Source organism: Antechinus flavipes, chromosome 2, assembly GCF_016432865.1.
Source record: "Antechinus flavipes isolate AdamAnt ecotype Samford, QLD, Australia chromosome 2, AdamAnt_v2, whole genome shotgun sequence".
In the NCBI taxonomy this organism is placed as follows: domain Eukaryota; kingdom Metazoa; phylum Chordata; class Mammalia; order Dasyuromorphia; family Dasyuridae; genus Antechinus; species Antechinus flavipes.
In genome coordinates this window covers 296,784,926-296,806,764 of record NC_067399.1, presented here as the reverse complement: position 1 = coordinate 296,806,764, position 21,839 = coordinate 296,784,926, and the positions used below count along the sequence as shown (strand labels likewise).

The 21,839-nt window shown below is 38.2% G+C and overlaps 1 protein-coding gene across 1 annotated transcript in view; it reads left to right on the top strand.

Annotated features, from left to right (window-relative positions):
* The window catches only part of DGLUCY (D-glutamate cyclase), a 133,373-nt gene that overhangs the window by 13,693 nt on the left and 97,841 nt on the right, over positions 1 to 21,839 (top strand). Inside the window, 3 exon segments of the mRNA XM_051977411.1 lie at positions 623 to 788; positions 2,290 to 2,341; positions 19,883 to 19,994. Of these exon segments, the coding sequence (XP_051833371.1) occupies positions 19,892 to 19,994 (103 nt within the window). The 5' untranslated portion in view covers positions 623 to 788; positions 2,290 to 2,341; positions 19,883 to 19,891.

The window sequence follows — 21,839 nt, the reverse complement described above, 5'->3', positions numbered from 1 at the left end:
GTGGCAGCTGGGTAGAGCAGTGGACAAAATGCTGGACCTGACATCAGGAAGACCCAAGTTCAAATATAACCTCACATCCTTCCTAGCTGGGCAAGTCACTTAACTGCTGTCTACTTCAGTTTCTTCAACCACAAAATGGGGATAATAACTTGTGAAGACCAAATGAGATAAAATTGGTTAAGAAGGATTTAGCACAGTGTTTAGCATACAGTTGTTGAGACATTTTAGTCTTATCCAATTATTCGTGATCCCTTTAGGGATTCTAGATTCTAGAGAATGGGTTCGCCATTTCCTTCTCCAGCTAGTTAAAAGATGAGGAAACTTAGGCAGACAAGGTTAAGTGACTTGCCCAGGGTCACACCTCTAGTAAATGTCTGAGGCTGGATTTGAATTTAGTTTCATCTAATATCGTTCATTCTGTTTCTTCATCTGTAAAAATAGGCTTCATTATGCCTCCCAAAGTTGTTGCAAGGTTTAAATGAAATAATACTTATAAATTTTAAAGCACTACAATGTCAACTATTATTATTAAGAATAATTAAATTGATGATGGAAAAAAGGGAGTTGGGAGAGGGTCTTAAAAGTCAATCTGAGAAATTTAGGTAATTGTCTCTCATTGCAGCTGTGTGCTTCTTGGAATGTATTGGAATTCTGGAAAAATCTGAGAACCAACTTGCAGTGTCATGTATCCTCTTAGCCAAAGCCTATCTGGGAATGACCTGAAGATCTTCCGACAGTTCTAGATAAGATCTAGGCCCCAGGAGTTGGCCTGAACTCTGAGAACTAAGGTGAACTAAGGAGAGCCTATACATGGCAATTTTCATTCCTCTCTTTAAGATTGTAAGTCTAGGAAATGGAGTCCTCCTTACTTCTGCATTGTAAAGGCTAATCTCTTATTAATTAAGTTAGTTGCTCTTCCTCAATTAAATATGCTCAGTGCTGGTGAGAAAGGGACAATGTTTAAATTTTCACTTAGGAAGCACTAAGGTTCAACCAACACTTCATGGTGAGACCTGCAGTCAAAACATAATTTTTCATAAACTTGTGCTATGGCTAAAATCCAAATTCTGGTTAATGGGAGTAGCAGGGAAGAAAAATCAGTTAGACGATGAGTCAGTGTTCTGTTTGTGTTTATCACAGCAGGACAAGTAGGCATTTTTGGAACACAGTTATAGATCCAGTAGCTATAACTGAAGGAACCCAGACAAAAATGGGGAATTAAGGCCAGGTGTAGGAGTAGATTTGCCCCTAGATCAAGACAAGGTCAGAATTAGAAAGAAATCAGAAGCTAAAAATCACTAGAGAATAATAATAATAACAATGATAATTGGCACTCTTATAACACTTTTAGGTTTGCAAAACACTTAAGAAATATGATTCATTTAATCCCCATTATAATCCTGAGAGGCAGGTAGAATTGTTATTCACATTTTACAGATGAGGAAAATGAGGCAGAGAGAAGTTAAGTGACTTATTTGTCCAAGGTCATAAAGCTGGTAAGCATATGCATTTAAACTCAGTTCTTCCCGAATCTAGCTTCAGAGTTCTAAGTATTGCATGTACCTAGCTAAGCAAAGAGTAAAGGACTGAGCCATGCATGGAACAGATAAGTAGGCAATTGAGACTGTATATAGGAATCATTAATATCAAGAAGCCAATTTTAGGTGTCAGCTTATTTAGGGCTTGCAGGTGGGGTCAGATAAATCATTAGGAAGAGGTATTAAAAATCCTGGCTCCAGAATTTATTAGTTAGGTGACCCTGGCCTAGTTAATTCATTTTTCTGAACCTTACTATCTTAGTTTCCTTATCTGTGAAACGGGACTAATAATATTTTCATGACCTCACTTATAGTGTTATATAAATTTGAATTGCCTTTATTATTGGAGATAGTAGGAGGTTGTGAGGAGGCAGTTAAATGGTTCAGTGGATAGAATGCTGGGTCTGGAATCAGGAGAACTGGAGTTTAAATCTGGCCTCAGACAAAATGAGACCAAAAATTTATTGCACTAGAAAAATGTATTATCTTTCCTATATATACAAATTCTGGGGTGTGGGGGTTTTATTTGTATGTAGAGCTAGAGTGCATGTAGCCCCTCCCTTTCCCATTCTTCTGACCCCCAGTGTGTTTAAAACAAATTAGAAGGAAAGGCATTGTGATATACATTCTTTGCAGAGGATTACACAGATTTCTTAGAATCTCTGCACACATGAGTGTCTTAGACCCTCAGGCCAGATCAAAAATGATGAGATCTCAATAATAAGCAGATCTTTTATCTTTTTAATTTTAGGATTAAGAATAAAACACATTGGAAAAGAATATAGAACCTGGAATCTGAAAAGGTAAGTAAGAACCATACTCAACTACAATAACAGCTGTAAAAGGAGAAAGAGAACTAAGGAAAAGTGATATCTCCCCACTCCTTTTCTTTTATGTTCTGTTTTTAGCCTGTGTTTTTCAGAGTAGGTACCATGGTGATAGGTGCCATAGAAATAGATAGCACAGTTTAACTGCAAAAACTGAGCTGATGTGGCGTTCCCATGGAGATACATTGACAGGGGGTTGGAAGAGGCTCAGGGACATTGCTTTTTCTCCCTGACAGTAAAGTATGTCAGAAAGCTCTGTGAATGGCTGATTTGGGAACTTGGACCTGTAAGGAAATTGCATATGAGAAGCAGTATTCTGTTGAGGTCAAAATGTTGGACTTAGATTATATTCCTACCAAGGACACTCATTATCTCTTTGTGACTCTGGGCAAGTCAGTTAACTTTGAGCCTCAGTTTCCTTCCTCATCTACAAAATAGTGATAATAAAACTTATTATATTCACCTTGTAGAGTTGGTATTGATGAGGTTTAGGTTTGGGGGTTCTAGGAACCAAAATATGATGAGGTATAGATTTAGGGTTGTCAGGGCCAAATGATGAGATTAGGGTTCCTGATGATCAGGGAGTTAAATGATAAGGCCTAGTGGCAGGTTCGGGGTTCAGGGAACCAAATGGAGAGGTTTGGCTCCCCTGTACCCTTTGGGATTCAGCGCAAGGGTAGGGAGTTTTGGCGACTCCCTTCTGGCAGTGCAGAGATTCTTCATAAAAGAATTTATGAACCCAAAAACTTAGATTGATAAAAAATTTATTACAGGCATTGGGAAGTAAAGTTTAGAGAAATCCCAATAGAAAGGCATAAAGTCTCATTAGAGAAATAGGTGAGGGAGATAAAGAGAGGGTAGTGCTGGAAGAGAATATTATTCCAGTGGGCAGAAGTTTCCTTGGCATAGCATGGCATAGTATGTCATGGCATGGCATGTTAGGACCTCTGCAAAGAGAAGGTTTTAGATTAGCTCTTTTATAAGCCTTGGCTACAAGCTGGGGGTTGCTCTTGATGGGGCTGGGTACAACTTGAACTGAATTGAATAGAAGATCTTCAGTTGAATAGGGTTGGAATTATTTAGCTCAGAACTCAACCACTTTATCTGATTCCCTGGGGCAGTCTCTCACTGAGGCAGGGTTTAAGGAGATTTTCTCCTTCAAGGAGCTTCAAGTGCTTTACCTCATGGCTCCTTCCCAAAGTCAGAGAGAGAAAGAGAAAGAGTTTGGGGGCTCCCCTCCTCAGCATGAAGATTAAATGACAGAGTTCATGTAAATGCTTACTAAACCTTGAAGCACCATAGAAATCATTTTTGTAGTTCAATTATGTCTGACTCTTTGTGACCCTATTTCTGGTTTTCTTGGCAAAGATACTAGAGTGGTTTGCCTTTTCTTTCTCTAGTTCATTTTACAGATGAGAAACCCTATTTGGACAAATAGGGTTAAGTGACTTACCCAGGGTCATACAATCATATGGCAGATTTGTAAGTCAGATCTTCCTGATTCCATTCTTGGCACACTATTCAGTGTAACTTAGCTGCCCAAACAAATATTAACCATCATTATATTGGTGACTATGTGAGCATTATTATGTCCAGCACAATGATCAGCTTTCCCATTTTTTCTCCCTCTAATCCAGCCTCCACATGCTTCATCTCTCCAACGCACAACTCAGATTGTGCCTCTTCCTGTTTAAAACTGTTCAGTAGTCTCTTGTTGCTTATTCAAGTAAGTCCAAACTTCTGAGCCTCAACATCAGAGTCCTCCATGACTAATTTACCTTTGTAGCCACTTCTCAGTCTACTCATTTTCATGTACCCTTTGCTTTGGCCAAAGTGGACGGCTTGTAGTTCTTTGGAGTGTCCTACCTTACATATACTGAAAGTATTGTCTAAACAAGAAATGTCAACTTTTCTCTATCTAAGATATTTCATCAAGACCTAGTTCATTTGCTCCAGTGAAGCCTCCCTTGAGCTCTCCAATCTGGAATAATATCTCTGCTCTCTGAAATTTTATGGTACCTGTAGGTCACATGATCTTTTCTCAGTTCTCATCCTTCTTGACCTCTCCCCAACTTTTGCCCTATCCCCTCTTTCTGAATGATCTCTTTTTTCTTGGTATAATTAGCATTGCTCTCTTCTTACTTGTCTACTTATGCCTTACTCTTTTTCACTGGATCATCATCCACCTCCCCAACAATCTCAAGTATAGGTGTTCTCCCTAGACCCTATCCTCTCCCATCCTATTCTATCCTATTCTATCCTACTTTGTCCCATTCTATCCTATCTAATCTCTATCCTATTTTATCTTAACCTACCCTATCCTATCCTACCCCACTATATCCTATCCTATCCAATTCCTATTCTATCCTAACCTATTCTACCCTACCATATCCTATCCCACCCTGTTAGGATTCTTACAAGGTACTAAGTCACTGGAATTGATAGACAATAATTATCTAATTTAGCATGGTTCAGTATGATTGATCTGATCCTACAAGGAGATGTTATGGGCCAGAACTTGAAACAAGGTACTAAGCAGAATTGAGGAGATAATGATTCTCTAATTGACATGTACTTAATACTTACTATAATTCCACAAGATTCACACCTTTAAGAGAGTATATATAAGGAGGAGCTTTCAGGGCCAGAAAGAACAAGCCCACTCTCAGAGGCGGAGATAGATTCATTCTATCTTCCACCTTTGTGCTGGCTTGGAGACTGAAGCACAAACTTTTGGATCGGGAGGGAGCTAGAGATGGAAGCTCACAAGAAGCTCTCAGAGCCTCAGCCAGGATTCAGTCGGGGAGATTCACAAAGCCAGAGAAGGCAGCTTAAGCTCTCAGAACCAAGGATAGAGATAGGCTTCTATTAAAGCTAACCAGGCCCCAGGAAAAGAGACAAGATCTAAAAGGAAACAATAAAAGATTTGGACTGTAATACCTGGCTGTATTTGAGGTGATTACACTGAACTAAAATGAAGGCTGCCTCCAGAAGCCCCCCCAAGAAACCTGCTCCCAGAGAAGATTACATTTTAGAGAAGAACATTACACTACCCTACCTTACCCTATCCTAATTTATTTTACCCTACCCTGTCCTATCCCATCCTATCCTATCCAATTCCTATCCTATCCTTTCCTGTCTCTGTATCTCTGTAATCTTGATCTTTGTTTTGCACTGGACTTTATGACTCTGGAGGAGAGAGTAAGGCAAACAAGTTTGGGTTACTCTGCCTCATTCCTATCCCATTCACAGGCAAGTCAAGACTTCACTCTCCTGATATCATTGGTCCTCTTCAAAATTGAGTCTTTATGGATCTAAGAATTCCATAGAAGAGGCAGACTGACCTTTGATGCTTAAAGTAAGAAGCTGGTGTGTTTTAACTCATACAAAAAAGGGCTTATGATTTACCTTGAGACCTGGGTGCATAAAAAAGGGTCATTGGGAGAAGGAAGAAGGAGAAATTCAGATCATAGTAACTAAAGAGACAAAGGTACAACAAGATCTCTGGAGAGGAAAGGACACATGTGCATTTATGTCCTGAAACCATGTATCTGTGATAACGTATAAGATAGCACAGGTTAATTTGGACTTCAAACAAGGTAATCTACAGTCTGTAGTGGAAGAAGCATTGATCAGTGATTCTGTGAGAGGAAGTCTGCTTGGCCTAGGGCCTCCATTATTCCAAGTTCTTGCAGTTTTCCAATTATCCCACACAATAGAATTGCTCAATAATGCAGATGAGGACTGGATGTTTTATGGAAAGGAGGTCAAGAGCTTGCTCAGGAGTGTCTGATTTTTTTTTTTTTTTTCCTATCTCTGATGTTACAGATGGGTAATGCATCCTAGACAATATAAGTTCCTAGCATAGAAGATTTTAGGTATCAATGATTTCAGAAATTCCAGGCAGGATGAGGGGGTACACCTAGAGTAGAGATAGCCTGTTGCACACAAGACTAGGAATCTCAGAGACCCTTCCAAAAGAGAAATTTTTGAGCAATCACAAAAATTTAAGACAAAAATCTGATACAGCAGAAGTGTTGTTACTTCAATCTCTCATTGTTTTTCAGTGGTATTCAGTTCTCCTGATTCATCAGGAGTCGTTTGCAATTTTTTTCTCCAGCTCATTTTATAAATGAGGAAATGGAGGCAAACAGAATTGTGTGACATGGCTAGTAAATATCTTAGGCTAGATTTGCAATCAGGTCTTCCTGACTCTAGTGCTGGTATTCTGTCCATCATGAAACTTCATTACCCTTAGTCTTTTAATATTGTATTTTTAAATAGTATTTTATTTTTCCAAATACATATAAATATAGCTTTCAACATTAATTTTTGTAAAACTTTGTGTTCTAAAATTTTCTCCCTTACTTCTCCCCTCTCCCCAAGACAGCAAGCAATCTGATATATATACCCCACCTTTTATCAATTGCTTTTTTCTGGTTATACATGTATATTAATTTTTTAAATATACTTTTTTATGAGGTATGTTGGAAGAGAAAAAATCAGAACAAAAGGGAAAAAAACAAGAAAACAAACAAACAAAAAGGTGAAAATAGTATGTTTCCAACCACATTCAGTCTCCATAGTTCTTTTTCTGGATATAATTGGCATTTTCTATCCCAAAGTCTATTGGAATTGCCTTGAATCATCACATTTCAACATTAATTTTAAAACATTTCAATTGTAAATGTATATGCATATTCACATATATTTCCTCTTGTCTTTTTTTTTTTTTTTTTTTTTTTCATTTGCTTCCTCAGATTATGGTTCCTGAAAGGCAGAGATTCAATTTCTGGTATAATTTCCCATGGTAACAAAAATTCAGTTCTCTGGGTGCAATGTCATGTCAACATCATCTAAACTACACAACTGAACACAACCTTGGGTTTTAGATAAGAATTATTCAATGCCAGAGCTAGAAGGAACCTTTGAGCTCCTCTGGTGCTTCTCTTTTATTTTACAGATGAGGAAGCTGAAATCTAGAGGAAGTATCTTGTTCTAGGTCACCCAGTAAATTAATGACAGGTCTAGAACCACATCTCCTTACTTCTTTTAGCCCAGTGCTCTTATTTTTTATACTAGTGGCAAGTTGTTAAGTTGTTTCAGTCATGTCCAGCTTTCTCGAACCCCATGTGTATTTCTTGGCAAAGATACTGAAGTGGTTTGCCATTTCCTTCTCCAACACATTTTACAGATTAGGAAACTGAGGCAAACAGGGTAAAGTCACTTGCCCAGGATCACTCAACTAGGAAGTGTCTGAAGCTGGATTTGAATTCAGATCTTCCTGACTTTAAGCCTGGTACTCTATTTACTGAGTCACCAGATACCCACGCTGGCAAATGGGAATGAGCATCTTCATGTCTAGTGTCCTTTGTAAATACATGTATATTTGCTAGTCAACTTTCCCCAACTGCCTCTGACCCTAGGACAGGGTTTTAAGTTACTTCCTGAATGTGCTGTCATATCAGATGCCCCAATAGGATCCCTATAGTTAATTGGTGAACCTGTCTATCTAAGTTCGGGATGTGCATGGAAAAGACAACTGAGTGCTTCTATCTTTACATCACACATAATTTTTTGCTGTGGAAGACTAAAAAACATCCCTCTATCTCACCCTTAGTCTGACTCTTCCCTTGAGACAAATAAAAACAATCGATCTAGAAATTATTGGGAATGCTGAAATTCTGGTGTGAAAGCTAGAAGGAGGAGATTTTGAAGAAAAAAGTGATGAATTAATTCAATTTTGAATGTGAGGTGTTTAGTGGTGATATCTACATGGAGTTCTCCTAAAAACAGTTGGAAATGCAAATCTGGGGTGCAGGCAAGAATTTGGGGGCAGAGATACAGGTTTGGGAGAATTAGAGAGGGATGACTTTTATATTTCTGTTCACTGTTATTTCTCATCTCTATGCTTTTATCTTTTGCAATTATTTTTCTCCTTTTCTGACAGCCTGTCATTTTCTTTAAGACTTAAATTATAATTTCATCAGGAAATTTTCCCTTCTCATTCCTTTACTATTTTGATCCCAAATAACACCTTAGAAACTATGTTTTCCCCCATAATCATAGTTAATGTATTTTATACATAAAAATTAATTTTTATCTTTCCAACTAGATTATGGACTTCTCAAGGTCAGGAATCCCCTTTATTTATTTTGACTCACTCCAAATAGTTAATACAATGTCCTGAAATAGGTTTCTCCTAGTGCTTGTCTTCTAAATAGGTTGCCAGTGTTTTCCATCATACTCATCCTGTCATTTAATTTCCTTCTTGAGTCCAGACCCTCCCTACATGCAAAACACTCACAAGGAAGGAATCAATGCCTATCACTGAATTAAATTATTTATAAATATCACAATAATCCTGAGATTTAATTGCTATTATTATCTCCATTCCAGAGTTGAGGAAACTGAGGCAGTCAGAATTTAAATGATTAACTGAGGACCATATGGCCAGAAAGTATTTGAGGCCCCATTTGGCTGAGTTTTCTATCTACTGACTACTTAGCTACTTCTAAGCAATACAAAAGATACATTAATTCAAATTACAAAGAGTATGAAAGCTACTTTAAAAACCAGGAAAAATACCAAAGCAATGAAAACCAAAATGTGGGTTCTTTTCATCAAACAGATGAACCTTTTTACTTTTATTAAAATCAATTTGAGTAATTCAAGGTGGAAGGTGATTCACTTACAGAGAGACTGTATTAATCATATAATTAAGAATATGTCCTAAGTATTAATTATAACACTTAGATAAGTTCCAAGCGGGGGAAAATGCTAATGGCCAGCTGTCTATTTATAAAGGATTCAGCCATTCTTGGTATTATTAATTTAGAGGAGATGTAGATGCTTGCTCTGTTAAATAATAATTTATGTAGAGATAGGACAGTGGTGACATAAATGAGACAAGAGGGTCAATCATAGAAATATACAAAAGGGCAAGATGAATATTCCTGGGTAGTCATTAGTCTATTCATTCTTCTCCTTTGTCCCTCAGTTTCTGTTCAGTTGTTTTAGTCAGGTACAACTCTTTATGATCCAATTTGTGATTTTCTTGGCGAAGACACTGAAGTGATTTGCCATTTTCTTCTCCAGCTTTTTATAGATGAGAAAACTGAGGCAAACATGGTTAAGGGACTTGTCCAGGGTCATACAGTTAGTAAGTGTCTAAGACTGGATTTGATCTGAGGTCTTCCTGACTTCAGACTCTCTATTCATTGTGCTCCCCCGCAAAATCTCCCTGCCAAATAAGCATCTTCAGAAGAAAAGAGGTACCATAGTTTAGTGGAGTAAGGAGATCTGCCTTCTAACCACAGAGTTATGATTCAAGCAAATGTAGCTGATTTAAAAACATCTTTTCCTTGAATAATCCCTCTCATTTTTTTCTCTCCTTGAAAAATCATCATGTTGCCAGCAGAACTTTTTCAAACCTGTTATCTTTTCCTGGGCAGGAGAAATAGCTTTTGCATTAAGATATCCTTTTCAGGAAATGGAAGTTTTGTTGAAGGATGGGAGAATTTTAAAATTTCAGTTCCAAGAAATTTTCTGACCCATCAACTTTAATTCATTAGGAAGAAATAGTACAGAGATAAATGAAAGTTTCAAAAGATTGTAGAGACCACAACCTAATCAATCATCAATTTATTTAACATCTATTTTATGCTAACCAATCAGTGAAGAGCTTGGAGAATAAGAATATATATATATATGTAATATTCTTCTCTAAAATATAATGTTCTCTGGGAGCAGGTTTCTTGGGGGGCTTCTGGAGGCAGCCTTTCTTTCAGTTCCGTGTAATCATCCCGAATATAGCCAGAAGATAAAATCTAAATCCTTTATTGTTTCTTTGCAAGTCTTGTCTCTTTCCTGAGGCCTGGTTAGCTTTAATAGAGGCTTATCTCTCCTTGGTTCCACGAGCTCCAAGTTTATAGAAAAATATATAAAAGAAGGTAATATATATACATATACATATAAGTATACAGAAAATATATGTAAAAGAAGGTTAACATGTAGATATATATTTTCTATATATATAAAAGAAGGTAACATGTACATAGGTAGGAATACAAAAATATATAAAACAAGACAACATTTACATATTATAGATATACAGAATATATATACATAAAAGAAGATAATATGTGTATATTTAGGTATACAGAAATATATATATAAGATAATATTTATACATATAGGTATACAGAAACATACATAAAAGAAGATAACATAGATATAAATGTGTGCAGAAAAAATATAAAAGAAGGTGACATACATATATAAGTGTACAAAAATATATAAAACAAGGTAACATTTACATGTATAGGTATACAGAATATATATGATATATATACAAAAAGAAACTGTGTATATAGGTATATAGAAAATACATATATAAGAAGGTAACATGTACATATATAAAAATACAGAAAACATGTATAAAATGAAGGCAAATTTTTTTGGGGTAGCTCTAACAGCTGTGAGGATCAGGAAGGGCCCCACACTTGAGCTGAGTTTTGAAGGAAACTAATGAGTTAGAAGAGAAGCTGAGGAGGTAGTGCATTTCAGGGACTGAGAATAGCCAGGGCAAAGGCACAGAAAAAAAGAGAACCAATTATTATTGTGTTGTTTCTGTCTGACTCTCCATGACTCTATTTGGGTTTTTTTTCTTTTTTCTTTATTAAAGCTATTTATTTTCAAAACATAGGCATGGATAATTTTTCAACACTGACACTTACAAAACCTTGTGTTCCAAATTTTCCCCTCCTTTCCCCCTCCCCCACCCCCTCCCTTAGATGGCAAGTAATCCAATATATGTTATACATATTAAAATATATGTTTAATCCAATATATTATACATATTTATACAATTATCTTCATGTACAAGAAAAATCAGATCAAAAAGGAAAAAATAAGAAAGAAAACAAAATGCAAGCAAACAAAAGAGTGAGAATGCTATGTTGTGGTCCATATTCAGGTCCCATAGTCCTCTCTTTGGGTGTAGCTGGTTCTTTTCATCACTGAACAATTGAAACTGATTTGGTTCATCTCAATGTTGAAGAGAGCCACTTCCATCTGAATTAATCAATGTATAGTCTTGTTGCCGCGTATAATGATCTCCTGGTCTTGCTCATTTCACTCAGCATCAGTTTATGTAAGTCTCTCCAGGCCTTTCTGAAATCATCCTATTGGTCATTTCTTACAGAACAATAATATTCCATAACATTCATATACCACAATTTATTCAGCCATTCTCCAACCGATGGGCATTTATTCAATTTTCAGTTTCTCCACAAATATTCTTGCACATACAGGTCCCTTTCCCTTCTTTAGCATCTCTTTGGGGTATAAGCCCAGTAGTAGCACTGCTGTATCAAAGGGTATGCACAGTTTGATAACTTTTTGAGCATAGTTCCAAATTGCTCTCCAGAATGGTTGGATTCGTTCACAACTCCATCAACAATGCATTAGTGTCCCAGGTTTCCCGCATCCCTCCAACATTCATCATTATTTTTTCCTGCCATCCTCGCCAGTCTGACAGGTGTATGTAGTGGTATCTTAGGGTTGTCTTAATTTGCATTTCTCTGATTAATAATGACTTAGAGAATCTTCTCATATAACTACAAGTGGTTTTAATTTCTTCATCTGAAAATTGCCTGTTCCTATCTTTTGAGCACTGGGGCTTTCTTGGCAAAGCCCCTGAAGTGGTTTTCCATTTCCTTCTCCAGCTCATTTGACAGCTAAGGAAGCTAACGCAGGGGTTAGGTGACTTGCCCAGGATCACACAACTAGGACCCATCTGAGGCCAGGTTTGTACTTGGACTCCTAACTCCAGGGCCAGCGCTCTCGCCACTGTGCCAGCTAGCTGAGATCCAGGGAGACGAATAAACCCACATCCTCCCTCCCTCATTTTAGGGGGAGTATCATGTGAATAACTCCCTGAATGCTGATCTGTGCCCTGCTCAGACAGTTTAAGGTGACAGAAAGGGCTCTCACAGTGCGGGTGCCAGACAGTTCAATTTAGTTCAGTTCCTTTTTGCAGACATTTATTACCAGCCCAGCAAAACACCATCACTATCAAATCTCTCCTTGGGAAGCAAGTTGTGTACAGCTCTGTTTCCAGACTGTATCCAAACCCAGCACTTTATGGGGAGAGTGTCCTATTGAGGTCATCGCCCTGGGTAAACCTGGAGGGAGAAATCAGGCTCCCAGACCCACGGGCCGCCCGTTCTGACCCTGCCCCGTCCGCCTGGAGGGGCCCGGCAGCTGCTGTGTGCTCCAGCGAGCGGAGACCTGAAGCTGGGGTCAGAGCAGAGGAGGGATCGGGAGGTGTTGCTGACTGTGCTACTGACGTCTAACCCACCTAGCCTTCACACGCAGTTATATTTACACCAACGCGCTAACTCCTTGCCAACCAGCCCGTGTTAAAATCAAAAGTCAAAAGATGACAAGGAGAGGGGATTTTCTTTTTTTAAGTTTCTTTCTCTGCCTAATGCTGCTTAATTACTCTAATCTGGCAGGAGGTGGGGTACAATGGGGGGAAGAGGAGGCAGGGGGAACATAAACATACACACGATGTACATTCAGAAATGCTGCTGTTTTCTCCAGACTGTATCTCTCTATCATTAAAATTCATGAATCCCACACTAAAGCAGCTTCTGTATAACTTCACTTTGCAGAGCATAGAATGATTTGCATACCAGCTCCATTCCTGCCTGATACCATGCTGGGGCCCAGCAGGTACTATGTGTTCTGAAAAGAGTAGTCAGTCAATTAATAGCATTTGGGGGGCTTAAGTCTCCTGTGTTAGGGTAGATACATAAGACCATTTGCTGTTCTCAAGGGGCTTCTTCCACAGTCTGGCAAGACAAATATAAGCTCAGCATATGGTAATTGTCAGGTGAATGGTACAGAAAGAAAATGTGTTTTAGATTTTGATTCCAATTAATTTTTTTTTACTAATTAACTTCAATTCATTCTAATGAATAGTGCAGAGATAGATGAAAGTTACAAGAGATTGTGAGAACCACAATTCCATGGGTTATCAATTAATTAAGCACCTATTCTGTGCTAACCAATCAGTGAAGAGCTTGGAACAAAAATACAAAAATGAAGGTTCCTGTTCTCAGGAACCTGAGAGGCAAGTCTTCCAATCTCTCTGTGCCTCCATTTCCTCAGCTGTAAAATGAACAGATGAGAATGCATTTATTAAGCATTGTGGGCCAATCACTACACTAAGTATTTGAAATACAAATAGAAAAAATATACTTTCAATGAGCTTACACTGAGTGAGGCAGCACATTCAAAAAAGTAAGGCTAAAAGGGACATGAGAAGACTAACAGTATTTGGGGAAGACAGTATATATAAAAAAATAAAGCTATAAGGCAAATGACAAGACAAGAAAGTCTTATCAGAGCAATGTGAAGGTAGATGGCAAGATCCCATATAAAGATAACAGCATTAGTAGTATCCACTTCCCAGGATGTGTGAGGATGAAATGAGATAATGCATATGAAATATTTTTACCAATTTTATACAATGTCAATTATTATTACTGAAGGTCAAAAGCTGGAGAAATCATGGTGGACTAGTGTGATCATGGGAGGTTTTATGAAAGAAGTAGGATTCGGTAGACTTTGAAGACTGAAAAATATTTATCTTAAGTTTTTAGAGTAGGAAGAGACCCTTGGAGATAATTTAGTCAAAATCTGTTATTCTACAGACAAAGAAACTGAGATCTAGCAAGTAAATTGACTGGCCAAAGAGTACATGGTGATCATATTCTAAACCCAGTTCTTTCCCCAATTTATAACATTGAGATAATCAAAGAAGAAGGGCAAAGTATTCCAGGAAAGGGGTTCAGCACAGTTATCCTAAACACTGTTTTTAGGAGGCAATCATTGGATTACTTCAGTTAGATCATGGATTCTTAACCCATTTTATGTGATGAATCCTTTTACCAGTGTGATGATGCCTATGGAATACTCCTTGGCATAATATTATTTTCAAAAATAATATTTCATTGTTTCCCCCAGTTACATGTCAAGAAAGATTTTAGGATTCATTTTGACAAGATTTTGCATTCCAAAGTTTTCTTCCTCCTTCCTTCTCCTCCCTTCATTCAAAGATAGTAGGCAGTTTGATGTAGTTTATACATGCTCAACATAATATTATTGAATGCACAAAATAAAACACAGTAACAAAGCAAACCAATTTTATTGAAATCATTATTTTAAAAGGTTATAGAGAAAATTATCTAAATAACTATTGGTCAGAGAAATACAAACTAAGATAGCTCTGAGGTACCACTACACACTTCTCAGATTGGCTAAGATGACAAGAAAAGATAATGACAAATGTTGGAGGGGATGTGGGAAAAACTGGGACACTGATGTATAGTTGGTTGAATTGTCAACTGATCCAACCATTGTGGGAGAGCAGTTTGGAACTATGCTCAAAAGGCAATCAAACTATGCATGCTTAGCAATGTCTCTACTGGGCCTGTATTCCAAAGAGATCATGTTTGTGGCAGCCCTTTTTGTAGTGGCCAGAAACTGGAAACTGAGTGGATGCCCATCAATTGGAGAATGGCTGAATAAGTTATGGTATATGTATGTTATGGAAAATTACTGTTCTATAAAAAATGATCAGCAGGATGATTTCAGAGAGACCTGGGGAGACTTACAGGAACTGATGCTGGGTGAAGTGAATAGAACCAAGAGAACACTGAACAGCAAGATTATGTGATAATCAATTGTGATGGATTTAGCGCCTTTCAACAATGAGATGATTCAGGCCAATTTCAATAGTCTTAAAATGGAAAGAGCCATCTGCATCCAGAGAGAGGACCATAGGGACTGATTGTGAATCACAACATAGTACTATTGACTTTATGTTGTTTACTTTTTTCTTTCTCATTTTTTCCCTTTTGATCTGATTTTTCTTGTGAAGCATGATAAATATGAAAATATGTCTAGAAGAACTGCACATGGTTAAGCTATATTGGATTATTTGCTGTCTAGGAGAGAGGAAAGGTGGGGAAAAGGGGGAAAATATAGAACACAAGGTCTTGCAAGAGTGCATGTCAAAAACTATTTGTGCATGTATTTTGAAAAATAAAAAGCTATTATAAAAAAGATTATGTGATGATTAACTGTGATATATCTGACTCTTCTAAAAAAAATGTGGTGTATCAAGGCAATTCCTATAAATTTGACATGGAAAATTCTAGTAACATCCAGAGAGAGAGAACTATGGAGACTGAATGTGAATAGAAGCATAATATTTTCACCTTTGGGGGTTTTTTCTTATTTTTTTCCTCCCTTTTGGTCTGATTTTTTCTTGCATAACCTGACAAATATGGACATGGATTGCACATTTTAAAAAAGGAATCAATAACAAAAAAATCACAGCCCCTGTGTTTGACATGTTAAATGTTTGAAGGCATCAATTCTCTGACCTTTGCTAAGTACCAGCCTCAGATCTACCCAACAGTTATGTCTCTGGCCAAGTCATTTAATTAGTTTCTTCATCTGTAAAATAGGTATAATAGCACCAATTTCACATGATTATTGTAAGGATCAAATGAGATAATATTTGTAAAGTCCTTTGCATAGTGGCTGATGCATAATAGGTGCTCAATAAATGCTTATTCCCTTCCTCTGGCTCCTTCTCCAATATATCAATAAAGTGGATTTTAAACTTTAAAAGTTTAAAAAGCACTTTTTTTCAAAGTAACCTTTTGAGATGGGGAAACTAAGTCTCAGAGACTTGGGGAATGGCTTAACCGCAGGAGTCAGAATACAAAGCCATACCTCCTGAGGGTGAAATGCTGTTTTCACTTAATCATGCTACTTTACCAAATATACTACAGCCCTGACATTAGCATGAGGAGCTTTCAGAGTTCTTTGATAATGGCAGGGAAAAGATGACCTTAGAGTAGTTGCCTGACAAGTTCATCCTTACTTGGACCAGAATGTTCAATTCTGCGCCAGCAGGCATATGTGCACTTGGCTTCAAACACCCATAGCAGCTGTTTGAAGCTGCTGAACATGTTTACATGTTATATGGGATTCATCTGAGGAGTTATTTACCCAGGGACTTAGTAAGCTGAATTTGGCCATCACTGCACCAAGCGATGTTTCTTGTTTGTTTGTAGAAAATCGATGTCGTCTCCAGCTACTCATTCGAATGGCCCCAGAGTTTGCGTGTTATTCTCCCATGAGATTAAGGTTAAGGTTGAAAAATATGAATTTCTCTTTGGATAATAAAAGCAGGGCACTGTGCTGAACGAGGTCAGAGGTTTGATCAGGGAGACAGCCTGTTCTTTATTTTGCCTCTGCACAAATACAGGCATTTTTGGCTTTGCTGGCCAGATCCTCAGATAAAAGAGCAGGAACGAGGCTAGGCAGATTAATGGGGGGTCTGGCACACATGCTCAAACCATCAGTGAAGATGACATCATCCACCTGGAAGATGCTAAGAAAATGTGGAAGCAGATGCTAGGCTCTGCTCCCTGTCACCTTCCACGTGGACATTGCCACATTAGCAAACTGATGTGGTCTGTACCTGTGCCAGGCCCCCCTTACCGGGTAAAGGAGACCGTGACCTTGCTTCTTGGACTTAGCTTTGTCTCTCTTACTTTCTTTTCAATCTTCACTCATTTACATGAAAAAGAGGGGGAAAGACTTGGAGATATTTTAAAACAAACCTGAGGATCTCTTCAGAACTGTTTGTTCTAGAGTATGGCCCTTTCATGAATAATGATCAGGTCTAGCCTAACTAGCTTTAGAAGTTAAGTTCTGGGAGTATATTGTGTTTATCATAAAGGACAGTGAAATCTCCAGCAGAGACCTGAGCTCCAGAACCAGAAAATTGAGTGGAATCAAAAGGCCAACCTGAACCTAATAGTACCAGCTTCATATAATTTGGCTCCCTTTCCTAAAGAATGCAGCGTCCTCGGATTGAAATCTCCTATGGGAGATCATGGGATCATTAATATAGAGCAGGACGAAAGCTCAGAAACCACTTAGAAATGAGAAAACTGAGGCCCATGGAAATTAAGTGACTTGCCCAAAATCACAAAGGTAGTTAGGCTCAGATATGAGATTCTGGATTCAATCCTTTTCCATTATATCATGCTGCATCCATAGCAGTTAGAATAGTTCATTGCATAAGAGGGAGAAAAAGCTGAGAAGGTTCCTCCTTATCCCTTGGGGAAGGTTTTTGGCTGATCTTAGCTGTGGTGGTCATTTTCCTAAAAGACCCATTTAAAAATATTTCCCTAGTATTTTCCAAATACATGTAAAGATAGTTTTCAACATTCAATTTTGCATTTCAAATTTTTCTCCCTCTTCCCTCCCAAAGACAGCAGCAAGTAATCTGATAAAAGTTAAATAGGTGCAATTCTTAAAGACCTATTTTTAAAAGTCTCTAACTTTTTAATTAAAAGAGTACATAGAACCTTTTCTTCTCATAAAATAGTGATATGTTAGGGACAGCTACGTAGTGCCATATGCACAGAGTACTGGGCTTGAAGTCAAGAAGACTCATGTTCGAGAGTTTAAATCTAGTCTCAGACACTTATTAGCTATATGACCCTGGGCATATGTTTGGAAGGGCACACACAGTTGGCAGTTAGATGGCAGAGTGGAATCTGGCCTCATTATACTCGCTAGCTGTTTGACAGGAAAAGTCATTTAACTCTATTTGCCTCAGTTTCCTTATCTGTAAAGTGAACTGGAGAAGAAAATGGCAAACCACTCCAGTACCTATGCCAAGAAATCCCAAATTGGATTATGAAGAGTAGGACATGTCTGAAATAACTGAACAACCATAATATAGCCAAGGACCTCAGTATTAAAGCAGCTACCCATACAGCCAAATGGGTTGAGCCTGCAGCAGATAGGAAAGTTTAGCAGAGATTGCGTCCAGCAGAACTCACCTGTCTAGAAAAAGAGTAGCCAGTGAATTTTAGACATCCTGCAAAGACTCTCAGAGTGTGCTATATTACCACTTATGGGGGGATGTCAGTGATCCTGTAGCGTTTCGGGCTTGAGTTGCTTCTGTGCCCTTGGGCAACATATATTCCCTATGCATGTTGTTGTTTTCAGTTGGTTGACCCCATCTGGAGTTTTCTTGGCAAGGATTTTGGAGTGGTTAGCTATTTCCTTCTCTAGCTCATTGTACAGATGAATAAACTGAGGCAAACAGGGTCAAGTGACTTGCCAAGTCACACAGCTAGTGAGTGTATGAGGCTGGCTTCTACAATACCCTCTGGCTGGCTGCCTTCCAAACATATTCCCTAATCCCATTTATTCCCTATATGTGCACTTCTCTATGAATGTTCTCTATGTATCCCCACTCTTCCCACAGATGATGGATATTTGTGGGATGATATGCCCCAGGTGTATGGGCAAATGCTACACGATCTCTTTTCTAACTCTGGAATTGTGTTCTCTGGCAGAAACACATTAATGGGGATTTATGAAATAAGGTTTTATTGGACATGTACTCACAGAGTACCTTGAACCACGCTCCGTCATCTCTGGGTGGTATTGATTCTGTGATAAGAATTCTTAACCTGGCATTCACAGATGTTCCTCTCCAAAAAGGAGCCTCTGCGTAGGTTTCAAGGAGTTTGCAAAGTTGGATGGGAAAAAAATTAAATCTTTATTTTCACTGACTTCTTTCTAACTGAAGTTTAGCGTTTCCTTCAGTTATGAATGTAGGCAAAAAACATTATTCTGAGAAGAGGCCCTCACTGCAAAGGCTACCAAGGTGTCTATAATACACCTCCCCCCCTACACAAACACACACAGAATTAAGAATCCCATCTCTATGAAAATATTACGTGCCATGGCAGTAATTCTCAGGAAAGCAGGAGCTGGAGAGGTAGAGAAAAAATGGCTTCCTGAAGGAGGCAGGGCTTGGCAAAATGGGGAAGAGTGAATGGATAATGTTTGACCAGGACTGGGAGCAGGGCTTTCATGGCCTTGCAAAACAGTGGAAGGAAGTGGAGATCGTCTGAAGTGGTACGACTTTCTGATCTGAAACTGAGGTCTAGCTCACTAAGGGCCTTATTTACCATAATCAGCTAGGTGGTGGAGTGGATGGAGTGCCAGGTTTTCAGTCAGGAAGATCTGAATTCAGCTCCAGGCTCAGAGTAGCCACATGTCCCTAAGTAAGTCGCTTAAACTCTGTTTGCCTGAGTTTCCTCATCTATGAAATCAGGATCGTCATAGTTCCAACCTCTCGGGATTGTTGCAAGAATCAAAAAAGATAATAATTGTAAAACATTTAGTATAGTGTCTGGTACATAGTAGATGCTATGTAATTGTTACCTGTTACAATTATTATTAATCCAGGAGCAGAGCTGGGAATCTATGAAAGAATAATTGCCTAGATTCAGGAATTTTGAAAATGAAGTTAGGTGCATCTGATATTTTAGGGAGTATTTTCATCTCTTCCTCTTACCTCTTATTCTGCTTACCCAAATTGTCCTTGTCTCATTTCAGGATAGATAAATGATTTTCATCACCTATCTAAGGAGTCGCCTTCCTCCTACAATCAGAAATCTGATTCTACAGAAGAAATTCAACTCTAGAAAAATTTCTGGCATGTCAGAGGGTAAGTGCTGATGGGTAAAATAAGAAAAGCTAGATAGCACTGGACCTGAAGTCAGGAATATCCAAATTCAAATCTGCCTCCGATACTCGCTCGCTTTGTCACTTAACTCTGCCTCAGTTTCTTCATCTGAAGAAGGAAATAACAAACCAATCTTTGCCCAAAAAACTCAACCCCAATGGGGTCACCAAGAGTTGTACACTACTGAAATAACTGAACAATGACTACAACCACCTCTGGTTAGAATTTGTTCCTTGAGTTTCAGTTCGATCCAATCCAACATTTATTATGTACCTACTGTACAGAAGGCACTTTGCCAGATGCTAGAAATGCAAAGACAAGATAAAAATCAGTCTGTGCCCTTCAGGAGTTTATATTCTACAGAAGAAAGAAGGGAATATGTAATCAGACAATATAATAGATGAGAGGAGATGAGATTATTAAAGACCAGAGGGATCAGGAGCAACTAGGTGGCCCGTTACATAGAGCATCTGCTCCAGAGTCAGGAAGACCTACTAGTAAATCTGGTTTCAGACACATACTAGCTGTGTGACCTTAAGCAAGTCACTTAACCCTGATTGCATACTGCCCCATCTTCTCCCCCCCCCAAAAAAATTTAGCAGTATCAGGAAAGAGTTTCCAATAGGAAGTTAAAGATTGAATGAAGTTAAAGATTCTCAGAGGTGGAGGTGAGGAGGTCCCACATTCCCAGCCTGGAGCACAGCCCATGCAAAAGCACGGGGATGGGGGATGCAATGTCAGTCATGGAGAATAGCTAGTTGCAGGAGCAATAAATAGGCCAGTCTGGCTGGAAAGCCAAAAGTATAAAGGGAAGTAATGGGAAATGTAAATTCAAGCCAATTCAATTCTTCTATGCATGAACTAGGTCTTGGAGAGATAAAGACAAAAAAAAAAAAAAAAAAAAAAAAAAAAGCAGTTTTTACACTCAAAGTGCAGCTTTGAAGAGAATTATAAAGTCTTCTACTTGTGGTATTATGAGTGGGAGTGAATAATAATGAAATGATGCTGCATCAGGCAAACATTAACATCCCTTCCCAGAGAAATAATAGCTGATAATTATGTTTTAGAGCTTACACACATTCCACCTATGTTATCTCAGTTAATCCTCATTTCAATTTTGATTTTTCCATGGTCATAGTTTCATAAGTAGTGAAGATCGGAGGCAGAATTTGAACTTAGGTCTCTCCTGTCTCCTATCTTTTTTCTTTCTAGTGAAATACACCATTTCCTAAAATCATGTTACTTGAGAAGTTAGACATTATCCCCTACCCCAGCCTTCCTCCCCAAATTACCTTATATTTTCTAGGTATGTCTGGTCTCTGTAATAGAATGTAATATTCTACATTTCATTTTTTGTCTGATGCAATAGGCTTATAATATAAAAGGCCTGTTGGTTGATTGATTGACCCTAGAGAGCAAAGCTAAGGCTCTTGGACAAGAACTGCAGAGAGGAAAATTGTAGCTCAGAACAAGGAAGAACTTTTTAAATAGGTCTGTTGAGATCATCAGTTCTGGAAGTGTTCCAGAGAAGTTTAAACAAACTGCTTGTTAAGGATATTGTAGCAGGGAATCACGCCTGAAGAGGTTGGACAAGATTCTTATTCTAAAATGCAATGACTCTATGACTTGAGGCACAGAAACTTCATCTGAAAGAAGTAGCAATATTAGGTTAAGTGAAGTACATGTAAGTTGGATAAATATAATCACCATAATGATGAAATTATAAAACCATGACTTTTTTTTTTCTTCTGGGGAGAAAGTGATCTCAAATTGTTATACATAGTGCAAGTCTGATCTGTGACTCCAGATGAGCTGCCTTAACATCAT